This window comes from Erythrolamprus reginae, chromosome 2 (genome assembly GCF_031021105.1).
Source record: "Erythrolamprus reginae isolate rEryReg1 chromosome 2, rEryReg1.hap1, whole genome shotgun sequence".
Classification (NCBI taxonomy): Eukaryota; Metazoa; Chordata; class Lepidosauria; order Squamata; family Dipsadidae; genus Erythrolamprus; species Erythrolamprus reginae.
Genome location: NC_091951.1, coordinates 14,103,330 through 14,121,023, shown reverse-complemented (window position 1 = coordinate 14,121,023; position 17,694 = coordinate 14,103,330). Strand labels below are relative to the sequence as shown.

The 17,694-nt window shown below is 43.2% G+C and overlaps 1 protein-coding gene across 1 annotated transcript in view; it reads left to right on the top strand.

Annotated features, from left to right (window-relative positions):
- Positions 1-15,168: 15,168 nt before the first annotated feature.
- The window catches only part of LOC139159153 (vomeronasal type-2 receptor 26-like), a 6,068-nt gene continuing 3,542 nt past the window's right edge, over positions 15,169-17,694 (top strand). Inside the window, exons 1-3 of the mRNA XM_070736505.1 lie at positions 15,169-15,386; positions 16,007-16,295; positions 17,340-17,538. Coding sequence (XP_070592606.1) covers positions 15,169-15,386; positions 16,007-16,295; positions 17,340-17,538 — 706 coding nt within the window. The remainder of the gene's footprint in view (positions 15,387-16,006; positions 16,296-17,339; positions 17,539-17,694) is intronic.

The window sequence follows — 17,694 nt, the reverse complement described above, 5'->3', positions numbered from 1 at the left end:
AGGAGGCTGACAGCAAAGAGGAGGGGTCTGGGCAGTCGGACGGGGGAGATTACAGTCAGGAATGTGACGAGGAAGAACAGCATGGCAGCCCCGGGGAGGGGCTGTCCCCAGCCAGTAGCTTGGAGTTTTTGGAGTCATTAGGTGACGAAGCACAAGCTGTCATTAACATGTGACAGAGATGTCTAGATCAAAGGAAGGATCAATTGAAAAAATATTATCAGCATTGAATAAGGAACACCAGGGCTTGGGTGTGGTCCTCATTAGCAGGGAAGGGTTTATAAGGCAGGCAAACTCTTGAAGCCATGTGGAGTCTTATTAGTTTGGAGTTGCTGTAACCTGCATTGTTTCTCGGCGTTTTCTGTTCCTGGCTCATGGCCCAGCAGTTTTGAAGACTCGTGGGAGGTGTATGTCTGTTATCTACAGCCTCGTCTTGACAGCAAGGATCCTATATTTATGTTCTAGTGTTTTCCTGCTTTGTAAGGACATTTTCTGTTGGCTTCGTTTCTTTTTACAATTATAAAACTGTGTTTGGATTCTACCGGTGTGTCTGGCTTATCTTTTTGGGTTGGTCATAGCTTCCGGAGTGACCCAGACAGAACACCCAGTGGCCTTTGGAGGCGAGAAATGGCCAGTTTCAAGTTGGGGAATGGGTCATATCTGGCTTCTGGAGGGCTTCCGGGTGTGGGGGGTTGGGGAAGGCCATTTTCACCTTCCCCAAGCTCCGAGTAGCCTAGGGAGAGTGAAAAATTGGCATTGTGTGCCAGGAGAGAGGTGGTAGGGTGGTGTTGTGTACACATGCTTGTGGGGTTGTATGGAATTAAGGGTGTGGGCACACATGCATGCAGGGGCAGGCTACCATTCGCAGCCATACCAGAATGGGCTGGGAGTGCATGCCCCCACTAGTGCACCTCTGCACACTGCGTGTGCATGCACCTCATGTGGAATTCAGCTTCTGCGCATGTGCAGAAACCTAATCTCATGCGAGGATGAGATTTCTGGATTTTTTCACTTCTGCGAATGCGCAGAAGAGAAAAACCCCCAGAAATAGCTGCTTGTTGCTGCTGTTTGCCCCCACTTGCTGATGCCATTTGCCCGCTCGCTGCTGCTGCTGTTGTTTGCCCCTTCTCGCCACCGTTTGCCACACCCACCCATGCGCCTGTCACAGTGGCTTCCTGCCACCTTTTTCCCTGCCCATCCCCAGGTGCCTCTTGCGGCAGTGGCTGCCTGTAGTCGCCGGTCGCCTTTTACCCTGCCCATCACCACACCTCTCATGGCAGTGACTGCCTGCAGCCGCTGGCCATCTTTTGCCTTGCCCTCCCTTGCACCTCTTGCGGCAGCGGCTCCCCACCACCATCCACTCCTGCCCGCCGTGCCACTGTTACCTTGCCTGCAGGGGCGCCGCAGGCATGGTGCAGCCGGAGCTGGGCAGCAGCTGCAATGGCACGTGGGCGGTTTTTTAGCATGGAAGCAAAAAATTGGTAATTTTTTTACCGGAATCAGCTGGAACCGGAACAGGCCTACGTGCTCCGTTTTCCACAGTGGAAAGACCATTCTGGGTGTTCCATCTGGAGCCCACCACTGCGTGCATGTGATTCCCCCTCCACCTCTTTTGGCACGTGAACCAAAAAAGGTTCTCCATCACTGTTATATGTTATGAATATATCACAATCATAAGTTATGAATATAGAGGACCAGTGATACAACCATTATTAGCCTCTTCATGAACTTACTGGGAAACTCATATTGCTGGAATGTGTGTACTACCAATAAGGAAAGACTCTGAACATTTGTATGAAAGATTTACTGTTGGTGATACCAGATGGAACATTAGTGGGTCATAAGGAATTTAGTGGATTCATGAGACAGAGAGTAATAATGTGAAGTTCTTGACAAGACCAGGGCAATATGTTCTATACACATAGGGCCAGAGTAAATAAGTGGGGTGTAAGGAGAAGACTGTTATAAACACAGACCCCTGAAGTTTGAGACAACTCTTGTTGGAGCAGGAGAAGCCCTGAGTCTGCTTCCCAGCTCACACTTAATGCAGCCTGATCACCTGTGTTGAGAATGTATATTTCACTACCAGACTTTGTAGTATCATCATCTAACCCCCAAAACTTTACCCTTAGACTATCCACTGTTGATCTCTTCTGATTCCTAAGAGGTCAATAAGGGGCATGCACCAGCATGCCTTCCGTCCCCCGTCCTAATGATTCTCTTTTACTAGTATCATGTATATAAATATAATATCTTTGTTAGTAATGGGTGAACCGAATCCGCACAATTCGGGTCCGTACCGAATTTTGCGGTGTTCGGTATGCCAAACACGAACCCAAAATTTTTTCAAACTTCCAGGAAACCAGGAAGTGATCACCTTGGCATCCTTAGCGATCTGCCGGTGACATCAAAGCTCTGCCCCCGGAATCTTTTCGTGGGAGGGATTCCCTGTTCGGGTTCGGGTTTGATTCGGGTTCAGCCAAATTTTGCGTAAAGTTCGTCCGAACTTGCCGAACCAGAACACCGTTGCGTTCGCCCATCACTAATCTTTGTATACCATCAATACATACTTGCCAGAACACACAGATTAAATAAATAGATGATTGATAGATAGATAGATAGATAGATAGATAGATAGATAGATAGATAGATAGATAGATAGATAAATAGATAGATAGATAATAGTATTGTTTGAATGAAACCTAGTTGGGCAGCAATACTTACAGCAACCTTGATCTCTGATGGGCCCGGGACAGGGGTTTATCCTCTGTCCTGGTGCTTCTTGATCTCTCAGCGGCTTTCGATACCATCGACCATGGTATCCTTCTGCGCCGGCTGGAGGGGTTGGGAGTGGGAGGCACTGTTCTTCAGTGGTTCTCCTCCTACCTCTCCGGTTGGTAGCAGTCAGTGTTAGTGGGAGGCCAGAGGTCAACCCCGAGGTCTCTCCCCTGTGGGGTGCCTCAGGGGTTGGTCCTCTCCCCCCCTGCTATTCAATATCTACATGAAACTGCTGGGTGAGATCATCCAAGGGCATGGGGTGATGATACCCAGCTTTACATCTCCACCCCATGTCCAATCAACGAAGCAGTGGAAGTGATGTGCCGGTGTCTGGAGGCTGTTGGGGCCTGGATGGGTGCCAACAGACTCAAACTCAACCCTGATAAGACGGAGTGGCTGTGGGTTTTGCCTCCCAAGGACAATCCCACCTGTCCGTCCATCACCCTGGGGGGGAATTATTGACCCCCTCAGAGAGGGTCTGCAACTTGAGTGTCCTCCTCAATCCACAGCTCACATTAGAGAACCATCTTTCAGCTGTGGCGAGGGGGGCGTTTGCCCAGGTTCGCCTGGTGCACCAGTTGCGGCCCTATTTGGACCGGGACTCACTACTCACAGTCACTCATGCCCTCATCACCTCGAGGTTCGACTACTGTAATGCTCTCTACATGGGGCTACCTTTGAAAAGTGTTCGGAAACTTCAGATCATGCAGAATGCAGCTGTGAGAGCAGTCATGGGCTTCCCTAGGTATGCTCATGTTACACCAACACTCCACAGTCTGCATTGGTTGCCAATCAATTTCCAGTCACAATTCAAAGTGTTGGTTATGACCTTTAAAGCCCTTCATGGCATCGGACCAGAATATCTCCGAGACCGCCTTCTGCCGCACGAATCCCAGCGACCGATTAGGTCCCACAGAGTGGGCCTTCTCCGGGTCCCGTCAACTAAACAATGTCGGTTGGCGGGCCCCAGGGGAAGAGCCTTCTCTGTGGTGGCCCTGACTCTCTGGAACCAGCTCCCCCAGAGATTAGAACTGCCCCTACCCTCCTCGCCTTTCGCAAACTCCTTAAAACCCACCTTTGTCGTCAGGCATGGGGGAACTGAGATATCTCCCCCGGGCCTATACAATTTATGTATGGTATGCTTGTGTGTATGTCTGTTTAAAAATGGGGTTTTTTAATATTTTAAATTGTAAATTATTAGATTTGTTATAAACTGTTTTTATTGTGTTGTGAGCCGCCCCGAGTCTATGGAGAGGGGCGGCATACAAATGTAATAAATAAATAAAATAAATAAATAAACCTAAGTAGCCATGCTGGGCACAAGTTATTTGAGTAGCCTTGTTGAACATCATAACCTAATCACTGCACCAAACTGGTCTGGTTCCTATTGAAAGAATCTACTTAGCCTAAAGTGACCACATTTTAAGACTGGGAAAGAGGGACACCACTGAGAGGGGGGGGGAGTTTAGCCATATATATATATATATATATATATATATATATATATATATATGTCACATGTTTAAGCTGAATTTGAAAATTAAGGGAGACTAGGATAGATCTATTTCAGCCTTATTTTGGCCTCATCAGCTAGCCATACCCACTGGGACTTGAACCTGCAACCTTTGCCTTGTAAGGCAGAGAATTATCCTCTAGGCTACAGTATCCAATCCCTTCAGCTCTGTACCAGGGAAGGGTTACATTTTTGTGTCGAATCACCCTGGTATATTGAAGGAACATCACAGCTCCTTTTTTGCCTCTCGGCCCAACCCAGGGCCATTTCCAAGGCAGTTAATTTTATTGATAGCCGACAATTCTATCTATATGTGTCACATGTTTAAGCTGAATTTGAAAATTAAGGGAGACTAGGATATATATATATATATATATCAAGAATAGTCCTAAAAATGCGAGTTCCAGGTACATACGTGAATGATGAGGCAGCAGCCATCTCGATCACCGGAACATAGAAACTTTAATAAAATCACTTAGCTTTCGTTAGCGTGCTGCTAACTTCGTCAGAGTTTTAAAATGCCATGGGAGACAAACAAAGATGTTTGTCTCCCACGGCATTTTAAAACTCTGACGAAGTTAGCAGCACGCTAACGAAAGCTAAGTGATTTTATTAAAGTTTCTATGTTCCGGTGATCGAGATGGCTGCTGCCTCATCATTCACACACACACACACACATATATATATATATATATATATATATATATATATATATATATATATATATATATGTAGATTGTTCTGAGTTCGGGTTTTGCCCTGTGTAATATTTTGCATGTTTATGCGACGTTTCGGTGAAATCCCATTCACCATCATCAGGCTGGAGTTCCAATCTTTGTGTTTTTGCAAATGAATATTAGCAACTGACATTTCTTCTTAGCATGTAGTGTGGGGGTGGAGATTTGCTTTGAATGTAGCAAATAGATTGGGTGACTATGCTTCCGTGATCTGATTGGTTGGTGTAATCATGGTTATAGAAGGAATGGCATGAAGATTATGAAGTGTTTTGTTTAAGGCTGATTTCCAAATATAAAATTCTAAAATCATAATAATTAAATGATTGACATATTGATTATAATGAAGTGTTTATTTTGTTTAAGGCTGGTTTCCAAATCTCTGGCAGGCGCGAGGTATCATCCCTTTTATTTATACAAAAGGATCTCTTTTCAATTTCGATAGCTTCTAGAGAGATTCTTTTATATAAATTCTCTGTTTTGTGGAGTAATTTAGTTTTTTCAAAGTCAATTTCGTGCCCTGTTCTTTTAATGTGCTGGACAAGGGAGGAGGTCTTCTCCTGTTTTTTGACTGCATTCATATGTTCTGCCATGCGCTGGCTCACTCTTCGGTTAGTTTGTCCAATGTATATATATATATATACCCTTCCTCTCCTTTTCTCTCTCTCTTCTTTCCTCCCTTTCTCTCTCCCTCTCTCTCTTGTGCTCTCTCTCTCTCTCTTGTTTTTTCTCTCTCTTGCCCTCTCTCTCTTGCTATCTCTCTCTCTTGCTATCTCTATCTTTCTCTCTCCCCCCTCTTGCTCTCTCTTTCTCTCTTTCTCACTCTCTCTCTTTCTTTCTCACGCCCTTTCTCACTGCGGCTTCCCGGGGGCTTCTTTCAAAAAATCGGGACTTTTTTAAAATGTGATTTTGACGTTGCCCTGGTGCCCTGCTTTTCTCGACCGCTCCGAGAAAGCTGGGCTTTTTGGTCATAATCTACTGGTACAAATAACGATAAAAAACTAACAATTAACAATAATAGGAATATATGCACCCACTATTAATCAACCAGCATTCTACACACAATTACATAAAAAAAATCCTGGAATTAAATCTAACAAACTTTATCATAATGGGTGATTTTAATGTGATACACAATAAAAACAAAGACCCTAAGAGAAGAGTTGAAGTGGACCCTATCATAGCATGTGAAGGAAGGAAATGTTGATTTCAGCTTCTCCTGTTTGATAATCCCTAATTTTTAGAATCATGTTTCTTTAATGGAGGGAAAAGCTTTTCTGTTGCTTGTGAAGATAGAAGCAAATTATATAATACATATTTATTGCTTAAATATCACAATAGCAACAATTTTAAAGTGTCCATGAACATGGAGAGATTCTTCAAGCAATGCCTTATTATTATTATTTTTATTTTTATTTTTATTTTTATTTTTATTTTTATTTTTATTTTTATTTTTATTTTTATTTTTATTTTTATTTTTATTTTTATTTTTATTTTTATTTTTATTTTTATTTTTATTTTTATTTTTATTTTTATTTTTATTTTTATTTTTATTTTTATTTTTATTTTTATTTTTATTTTTATTTTTATTTTTATTTTTATTTTTATTTTTATTTTTATTTTTATTTTTATTTTTATTTTTATTTTTATTTTTATTTTTATTTTTATTTTTATTTTTATTATTATTATTATTATTATTATTATTATTATTATTATTATCAGTACAACACAGCAAACGAGATCACTATGCTGGATTTCATATTTCATCACTAGTCGGGCGCTTCCCAAGCACCTAGGACTGTGTGATGTAGTGGCGAATTATGTTTGCCAATCCCAGTAAAGCAGGCTTTTGCAATTGACAGATGGAGATTTTCAAATGTCCGATGAGATCCTTTGGTACTAAGCCCAGCGTGCCAAGTACCACTGGGACCACTTTCACTGGCTTATGCCAGAGTCGTTGCAGCTCGATTTTTAGATCTTCGTATTTCACTAATTTCTCTAGCTGCTTCTCCACAATTCTGCTGTCTCCTGGGATTGCGATGTCAATGATCCATACTTTCTTTTTCTCCACGATCACAATGTCTGGTGTGTTATACTTCAGAATTTGGTCAGTCGGAAGTTGGAAGTCCCACAGTAGTTTTGCTTGCTCATTTTCGACCACTTTTTCGGGCTTATGATCCCACCAGTTCTTTGCCACTGGTAAATGGTAGTTCTGGCACAAGTTCCAGTGGATCATCTTTGCCACAGCATCATGTCTATGCTTGTAGTCAGTCTGTGCAATCTTTTTGCAGCAGCTGAGTATGTGATCGATTGTTTCATCTGTTTCTTTATAGAGTCTGCACTTTGGATCATCTGTTGATTTTTCAATTCTGGCTTTGACAGCATTTGTTCTAATAGCCTGTTCTTGTGCTGCCAGTATTAGTCCTTCTGTCTCCTTTTTGAGTGTTCCACTTGTAAGCCACTCTTTGCTCCTCTTCACATAGTCAGCTAATGCATGCTTCTCTTCTTCTACTATCTCTTCACTTGCAAAAGTCCTCTGCCACCTATTTTCCTTGGTAAATACAGCCTGTCAATGTCACTGCGGGGGTGTAGTGCATGATGGATCGTCATTAATTTTCTGGTTTTCCTGTCCAGGTTGTCCAGCTCTGCTTGAGTCCAGTTCACTATGCCAGCTGTGTATCTAATGACAGGTATGGCCCACATATTTATAGCCTTGATAGTGTTGCCACCATTCAGTTTGCTCTTCAAAATTTTTCTGGTCCTCTGGATGTACTCTTTGCTGATCAAAGTTTTCACATGGCCATGCTTGATATTATCCAGTTGCAAGATGCCCAAGTATCTGTAGGCTTCTGGCTGGTGGCATTTGATGGTTTGACCATTTGGCATTTCAATGCCCTCACTTTCAGTGATTTTCCCCTTTTTCAGTGCCACTGTGGCACATTTATCCAGGCCAAACTCCATGCTAATGTCATTGCTTAAGATTCACACAGAGTTGGTTAGTGACTGTATCTTAGTTTCTGATTTTCTGTACAACTTCAGGTCATCCATATACAGCAGGTGTGAAATTTTTGGTGAATTCCTAGCAGTTTGGTAGCCTAGGTTTGTTTTCTGTAGGATGAGTGACAGCAGGATTATAGCGATGATGAATAGCAATGGGGACAAAGAGTCCCCATTATTATTATTATTATTATTATTATTATTATTATTATTATTTAGATTTGTTTGCTGCCCCTCTCCGAAGACTTGGAGATTCTTATACTTAAGAATCCATATAGATTTTCATAAATTTTGATTATTGTATTTTTTTGAAGTGGGGGGGGGAAATCAATGAAGGGAAATGAAGAAGATGGTTAATGCAGAACTAAAATATCAGAATAGAATAACAGAATTGGAAAGGAGTTTAGAGGTCTTCTAGTTCAATTCCCTGCTCAGGCAGGAAACCCTAAATAGAAGAGTGTCTAATTAACTTTTTATGCTAGACAAACAGAAGTGTGTTTAATTACCTTAGATAAACAGAGAGCTGTTTTTGTCCAGTTTGAACGTTAATCCTATAATGACTTAAATGAAAAGCACGTCTCTGGTCAAAGACTTCTGGCAGTGAACATCAAAATACAAATATGCAGGAACCAATAACTTTTTATACATTAACAGAATTGAATAGACCTTGGAGGTCTTCTAGTCCAACCCCCTGCTTAGGCATGAAACCCCACACCACTTCAGACAAATGGTTATCCAACATTTTCTTTAAAACATCCAGTGTTGGAGAAATTACAACTTTTGGAGGCAAGCTGTTCCACTAATTAACTGTTCTTAACTGTCAGGAAATTTATTCTTAGTTCTATATTGGTTCTCCCATTGCTTCTTGTCCTGCCCTTAGTTGCAAAGAAGTTATCAAAATTAATGAAGCTATTAGAGTGAGTTAGTAGTGACTAAAATGTAAGTGGTGTCCTTCTTCACCTTCTTGTCCATCAGCCACCTGCTTTCTTTGACAAATAGCTTTCAGAATGATTTTGTTTGTTTGTTTGTTTGTTTGTTTGTTTTTTTATTTATTTATTAGATTTGTATGCCGCCCCACTCTGTAGACTCGGGGCGGCTCACAGCAATAATAAAGACAATGTAAAAACAACTCTAATAATTTAAAAAACACTAAAAACCCCATTATTAAAAGCTAACATACACACAAACATATCATGTATAAACTGTATAGGCCCAGGGGAGATGTCTCAGTTCCCCCATGCCTGACGGCAGAGGTGGGTTTTAAGAAGTTTACGAAAGGCAAGGAAGGTGGGGGCAGTTCTAATCTCCGGGGGGAGCTGGTTCCAGAGGGTCGGGGCCGCCAAAGAGAAGGCTCTTCCCCTGGGTCCCGCCAAATGACATTGTTTAGTCGACGGGACCCGGAGAAGGCCAACTCTGTGGGACCTAACTGGTCGCTGGGATTCGTGCAGCAGAAAGCGGTCCCGGAGATCTTCTGGGCTGCCCTTTCTTCTGTGTGGGTGAAAACAATTGCAATAATACTGACCTTCTGACAAAACCAGGAATAATGTGCAGAAATGGCTGGGGAAGAATTTGATCAAAAGGGATAAAGGGATTAGAAGAATCATAGGTTGCCCATTTCTTTCTCTGTAACATAAAGGGGAAAATGGCACTAAAATAATTAAAAGAAATTTTATGAAACGTCAACTCAAGACTGGGATCCCAATGAGCTGTAGTCATCCAGACCTTATTTAGAATGGAATCCTGAAACAATCTTTGGGAACAGCGGTTTACTCTTCCAAGCTTTTGGACTCATGCTGCACCCATCTTCATGGAATTTCTCTCTCTGACATATTCTGGATTAAGAGTAGTTCCCTGTAGATGGGCCCCGTCATGAGATAATTAAAAAAATTAAACCGTCGATTCCCAAGATTGTCCCAGATTGGATCCTGCAACATTATCCTGGGGCATGAATATTTGCCTTCATTCATGAACTTCCTGAAAATTGTAAAGTACTACTCCCCTGCTTATGGAACCATGAAATGAGTTCAGGATCCCCAGAGAAGTTGCTTCGCACTGTAATTATCATCATCCTGGGCTCTGAGACATTTTCTGCTGCTTCTCCAGTAATTATCTTTGAAGTAAACATCAGACTGAAGCAGCAGGGAGGGGAGGAAGAAGATAAATGTCTTCATCAGAAGAAGATAAATGTCTTCATCAGAAGAAGATAAATGTCTCCACTCACATTGTGTGGCAAAACCTTTGGGACTCTTGAATGTATCTTTATCTCCTTTCCAGGTGAATTTAAACTTTTCTATGTCTGAATCAGGACATCTACTTTCCTTTCAATTTCATGAGGGTGCTTTGAATTCTCCTAACTCTTTTTGCTCTTGTTTAGAAATGGAAAGATGATTGATTCAGCCCTATGAATTATGAACTGTTGTATCCTGAAATGGCTACCTTGTAACGCTGTAAATAGTTTGTTCCTCTTTTCCAGCGCTGTCTGAGCCCAAGCAGGAAGTCGCTCCTGATTGGCTCAGACGCGGCCGGCTCTCGCTTTGGCGGGAACCGCAAAAGTATAAAAGAAGCGGCTTCTCCCTGCAGAGCCAGTCGGTACTCGCTGAATCGTCACTTTACCTTGCTGAGCTGTCACTTATTCTCTGAGCTGAATAAAAGTACCGATTGCTCAAACCCTGTCTCTGGGTCTACTTCACTGGCGACGAACGAACGGAAGAACTTCGCGTGCAACATGGACAAAATCCAGATCGGCCAGGCTCCAGAACTTTTCGATGCCGAGAAAATGACTTGGGACGAGTACATGGCCACCTTCGAGATATTCCTCGAGGCGGCGGGAATGCAGGACGCCGGAGCCGATCGCAGACGGGCTATTTTTCTAAACTACTGCGGCGCAGAGATCCGTAGACTTGCCCAAACTCTCACCGAACCAGAACAAGCAAGAGCCACAGCGTGGGACGTCCTTCAACAGAAACTAGCGAGCCATTTTAAACCAACCAGACCAGCCGTGGTTTACCGGCATCAATTTCACATGATGGCTCAGAGAGAAACCGAGTCGATAAGCCAATTCACAACGCGGCTTCGAACGGTACTCGCTCAATGCAAGTTTCAAGATCCGGAAGCTCGCCTCACCGACGCCTTGATTTTCGGCATGAAGAACCACACAGTGAGAAGTAAACTCCTCACCGAAGATGAGCCGACTCTACAAACCGTAATCAAATTAGCGCAAACCGCGGAAGCAGCCGACGCAGCGGCAAGAGAATTAAAAGAGCACGGAAGGCGAGAAACCATTGCCAAAATCGACGCCGAGTCTCCCAGCGCCATGGGAACAGACGTCCGCGGCCAGCTAACTAGCAACGGGGACGACTGCCTCCTCCTGCAAGACCAACCGAGACACCCTAGAGCTACTCATCCAGCCCCCTGCGCGGGCTGCCGGGGAAATCACCAGCGCCATCGATGCCCGTTCCGCGACACCACTTGCCGCCGTTGCAACCGGAGAGGCCACATCGCCATCGCATGCAGGGCAACGGCACCAGAAGAAACTTTTGCCACACAACAATACCAGCGACCCCAAAACCACCCCCCCCAATCGCGAGAAAGGAGACCGTTCCGCAACTCGGGTCAAAGGAATTACCCCACCGCTAACCGAGACTACAATAGAGGTAACTCTCAATATTCCGTGAATAACACGGCAACCAAAAAGGGGGCTAAAATTGTTATCTCGTTGTTGCTAAATAACCAGCCTTGCTCAATGGAGCTAGATACGGGTTCGAGATATACCATCATGCCCTGGGAAAAATTTAAGCTATATATGCCTAATGTGTCTGAGGCTGACCTAATTCAAACCTCTTTGGTGATCAGAGACTTCCAAGGGGGGGTAATCTCGGTCCTGGGAACTGCAAATGTACCTATTGTATTTAAGAATGTCAAATGTACCCTTCCCATGCTTATTGTGACGGGGGCCAAACACTCCCTGCTAGGGCTAGCATGGATGGAACCGTTGGGGATTGAAATTTCGGGTGTGTGTAATGTAAACTGTGATATTATGCCTAACTTTGTGAAAGAGTTCCCTGAAGTGTTCAGCCCCACCTTAGGATTGTATAAGGGAACCCCCATATCTTTCTCTATTGACCCCAAGGTCCCACCAGTTAGACTGAAACCTCGCAGGGTTCCCCTCCCGCTTCTCCCCAAGCTAGACTTACAGCTGGACAAACTCATTAGTCAAGGTATCTTGGTCCCTGTGGAACAGGGGCCATGGGAAACTCCCATAGTGACACCCCTGAAGCCAGATGGCTCCTTAAGAGTTTGCGCTGATTACAAATCAACCCTGAATAAGGCACTCCAACACCACCCCTACCCCATTCCGGTTGTGCAACAACTCTTACACTCCCTGGGGGAGGGGAAAAGGTTCGCAAAGATCGACCTGGCGCAGGCTTACCAGCAACTTCCGGTCGATGAACAAACAGCAAACGCTCAAACAATTGTAACGCACAGGGGGGCTTTCAAATGCACGAGGTTACAGTTTGGGGTGAGCATAGCCCCAGGGATATTCCAGAGCATCATGGAACGCCTATTGTCAGGGGTAAATGGGGCCATCCCATATTTTGATGACATCTTAATTGCAGGGGAAAACCAGGAACAAGTGAACAAAAGAATAAGGGAAGTACTTAAGAGGCTACAGGACAAAGGGTTACGAATCAAGCCTGATAAATGTGTCTGGGGAACTAACAGTATTGAATTCCTAGGATATAAAATAGATAAGGAAGGTATCCACCCCACAACTGAGAAGCTGAGAGCAATTAGAGAAGCCCCAGAGCCACGAGATAAGAGTGAGTTGCAAGCATTTTTGGGCCTCCTTAATTTTTATTCCGTTTTTTTAAAGCAGAAGGCAACAGTAGCAGAGCCTCTCCATCGTTTACTCCAGAAGGAAGCCCGCTGGACATGGGGGAAAATTGAACGTGAAGCCTTTGCTCAAATAAAAAATTTACTAACTTCTAAAAGTGTAGTAGTCCAATATAGTGCCTCACTACCCATTAGGCTCACGTGCGACGCTTCGCCGTACGGCATAGGAGGAGTCCTAGCTCACGTTCTACCTAATCAGACAGAGGCCCCAATAGCATTTTTTTCAAGAACCATGACCAGCACGGAGAGAAATTATAGCCAGTTAGACAAGGAGGCTCTGGCATTAGTGGCAGGGGTAAAGAAGTTTCACAATTACATTTTTGGAAGAAATTTTGAGCTAGTCACTGACCACAAACCCCTACTAGGCCTGCTAGCCCCCAACAAGCCCACTCCACCTTTTATGTCTCCAAGACTAATCAGATGGGCCCTTTTCCTCTCTGGGTATCAGTATGAGCTCACCCACAAGGGGGGGAAGGAAATCAATCATGCAGACGGCCTCAGCAGATGCCCCATAGCAGACTTGGTAGAAGACCCTGTTCCAACCACAGACGTGCTAATGATAGAACTCGAGGAAAACCCACTAACCACAGCAAAAGAGGTAGCTGCACACACGCAGCAAGACCAAATCCTGAAACAAGTAGTGAACTGTGTTCTAAAGGGATGGCAAAATGATATTGTTAAACCTGAATTGTGTGATTTTAAGAACAAAAGGCTTGAATTGTCATATGTAAAAGGTTGTTTGCTGTGGGGGGATAGAGTGATCATCCCAAAACGCCTAAGGGAAAAGGTACTCAGAATGTTACACGTGGGCCATCCTGGGATTGTCAGGATGAAGAGCCTAGCAAGGGGGCATTTATGGTGGCCAGGGCTTGATGCTGATATTGAAAGTTGGGTTTCAAAGTGTGACCCGTGCCAAGAGTCTAGGCCCAATCCCCCCAAAACAACTCCGGCTGAGTGGGAACAGCCTGCTGGCCCTTGGTCTAGGATCCACATTGATTTTGCTGGCCCAGTGGGGTCTCAGTATTTCCTAATAGTGGTTGATGCTTTCTCCAAATGGTTGGAAATAATAGCAATGAACAACATAACCACAAGTGCCACTATCAAGGTATTGAGCAGACTGTTTGCATCCCATGGTTGCCCTGATCTATTGGTGTCTGACAATGGACCACAACTAACAGCCAGGCAATTCGAATTATTCCTAGATGGCCTGGGGGTCAGACATGCCCTCATCTCGCCTTACTCGCCCTGGGCTAACGGGTTGGCAGAACGTTACGTAAGGGTGGCAAAAGAGGCATTGCACAGGTCAGGCCCTGGAGATGTGCAACAGAACTTGGACCAATTCTTATTAACCCAGCACATTACCCCTAACTCGCACACACATGTAAGCCCTGCAGAGTTATTGATGGGGAGAAAGTTGAGGTCACCACTAGACAGGTTAAACCCAAGGTTCTGTTTGAATAATAACCAAATGTGCATAAAACCAGAAAGAGAAATGTATTTGGGTCAAAATGTATATGTAAAATGCTTTGATGGAAATGTAAACTGGATGAAGGGAATTATTGTTAAGCAAAATGCACCCAAGACTTATATTGTTAAACTGGAGGATGGTCGTTTGTGGAAACGACACATAGACCACATTCGGAAACGAACTGAAAACCAATTACAACAACCCGCTGACTCGGACTCTCCCCCCTCAACAGACTTTTATACATTGCCCGAACTAAGAAACACGCAGAGAGACTTATCGGGCCAGGGGGAACCATCCAGCGACGCCGAGCCATCCTCGTCCTCCGAGGCCTTCGTTGGGCCCGCCAGGCCTAGTCCGCCGCACCGGGAGAACAGCGGCGAGCCATCCTCCACAGTCAGTGGCGAAGGAGAAAATGGACTGCGCAGGTCAGCGCGAGAATCTCGAAGGCCTCACCGATTGGACGACTTCGTCACGTGGCTTTCTTGATGGATGGGTCCAACTATGAGGGGAGGGGTGTTGTATCCTGAAATGGCTACCTTGTAACGCTGTAAATAGTTTGTTCCTCTTTTCCAGCGCTGTCTGAGCCCAAGCAGGAAGTCGCTCCTGATTGGCTCAGACGCGGCCGGCTCTCGCTTTGGCGGGAACCGCAAAAGTATAAAAGAAGCGGCTTCTCCCTGCAGAGCCAGTCGGTACTCGCTGAATCGTCACTTTACCTTGCTGAGCTGTCACTTATTCTCTGAGCTGAATAAAAGTACCGATTGCTCAAACCCTGTCTCTGGGTCTACTTCATGAACATCCTTCTTCTGCTTCTGATGCTATTGGTATCCCAGCCAGTCTCTGGGAAGCTTAGAATGAAGTGCCCACTGATTTTGGAGCACCCAGATGCAAAAAAGCCATGGAGCTTTTACAGGACAGGAGACCATCTTATTAGTATGGTAATCACTGCAACGAAAATATCACATGCACCGTTGACTTTCAACGTAGCTCCTGATAGTCAGATTCACTTGTAAGTCATTCAATGCGATGGAGTTGCATTCTTTACATTTGCAGTTCTTATTTCCCTTACACCTATATTGCAGGACCCATCAAATTTCTTGAATCCTTTCAATGCCAATATTTTCTCTATCTCTAACACTCAAATGCAAAGATATGACAAAAGCAACTATTATCCATACTGGTATTATTTTCCCCTCCCTATCTAATCCTGAATCCATTTCTTCATTACTGACTTTTTTAAAAAAAGTAGGGATTCAAAGGATATAATTGACTCTGCCCAGCCCATTACTATTCAATGCCTATTGTTATAGGATTAGAGAGTGATGGGGGGTTTTTTTCTAGGTAATTTTTCTGATGGTTCCACTTTAATGAATTATTTTGCAACCTGGCTACTTGCCTGCTGATAAAAATTGGTACAAATATCCAGTGGATGACTACCTCAATCCCATCTTCTCAACACTTACAAATATTAAATGGTGATGAATGGATGTGATTTGTCTCTTTCTAGAGGTCAATATTGGCTTAAGGCTTGATAAGATTATGCAGAAAGAGAGGATTAAATAGAAAAAAAAGTAATTTCTTACTGCTGTTCTTGACATATATAGTAATATGAACATTCTTTTATACCAGTTCACCTTTTGATATGTCAAGAATCATACGCTTTATTTTCAATATTCAAGTGGCCAACAAAAATATCTGGCTCCTGTACAATGTGACACTTGGCTACAACATCCATGACAACTATTCAAACACACTTGGCACTTCAGATGCCTTGCTGGACATGCTCTCTACTGGAGAAGCCAATATTCCCAACTACAGCTGTGGAATGAAGGACAACATTCTGGCTCTTCTTGATACAGCTGATAGGGATGTTTCCATCCAGATGTCAACATTAGCAGGCATCTACAAAGTCCCACAGGTTTGTGTCTATGTTTCTCTATCTGGTAAAGTGAGTGGGATGGTAGAGGGTGAGTGATAGATTCAACAGTTATGGAATTCAAGAGCTACTTTTCACTATGGCCATTATAGGTATCATGGGGTGTATGGTATGTTCAGTGAAGGGTAGTACCTCCAGTGTATGGGCATTATAAGAAATTGTAGGGTAATGGTGGTATGATTTGCATTTTTTATTATTTTTCTTTTTACTGCAATGGTTTCTTCTATTCCATTTTTATGTACCGTGATATTAATATTCTGTATAAAATATTTTAAACAATGGCTAATCAACATGTTTATCAAAACAAAAATGGATTTTGTTATATGTTTATCAAAACAAAATTGCATTTATTAAAACCTAATATTTTGGACTTTATCTGAACACACACACACACACCATGATATCATAGCATTTTTATTGCTTTTTTCAGATCAGTGATCGAATTGCTTCAGAGGCTCTGAGCGATAATAATCATTTTCCTTTTTTCCATCGGATGGTCCCCAAAGAAGGTTTCCACTATCCAGGAATTATTCAAGTGCTCCTCCATTTCAGATGGACCTTGATTGGCCTCTTTGGTTCAGACACAGAAAATGGAGAAAATTTCATGAGGACTTTTACTCTTTTGCTTGTCAGGAACAGAATTTGTGTGGTTATATCACAAAGATTCTCAACAATTATACCTACAGCACTGTTCAGGGATGCCATCTCCAAGTGGAGACAAATCAATGTCTTTGTTCACTTTATAGAATATGATTCTCCTTTGGACAGAAGTCTTCCTTTCCATTTAACATTTATGTCTTTGCCAGGACTCATTGAAGGGAAAATATGGATCACCACAACTCTGGGAATATATTCAATGAAAAAGCACAGACTATTCAAATACACCCATAGTATTTGGAGTTTTGCTTTTCAGGTGAAAAAAAACCCCAAACATGATGCCTTTCAAACTTATTTCTTTGTAGATCGACAGTTTGAAGGTCGGTGTTTTCAGTGTTTTTTATCAAAACATGACTTTTCTGTCAAAAGCCGGAGAAGATGCACCCAGAAAGTGCAGCTGGAATCCCCAAAGGGAAGGAATACAGTCCAGATCCGAAATTATCACTATATTTACAGTGTCTTTATGACTCTGGCACATGTCTTGAAGGCTGTGTATACCTCCAGATTGAAAAGGAGAAGGAACGAAGGCAAAAAGAGTTTGGGGGCTCCAAGGCTGCATCCATGGCAGGTATGGAGTCCTGACAAAGCTCCATCAAACTTAGTGACTTTGTAGAAGATATCCAAAGGAGAATGAGTACAATCTCAATTATTTGAAATAAAAATTGCAACACATTTGGCTAATCTAATTTCTCATGGCATCATGTTCCAAAGAGTGAGCACCATG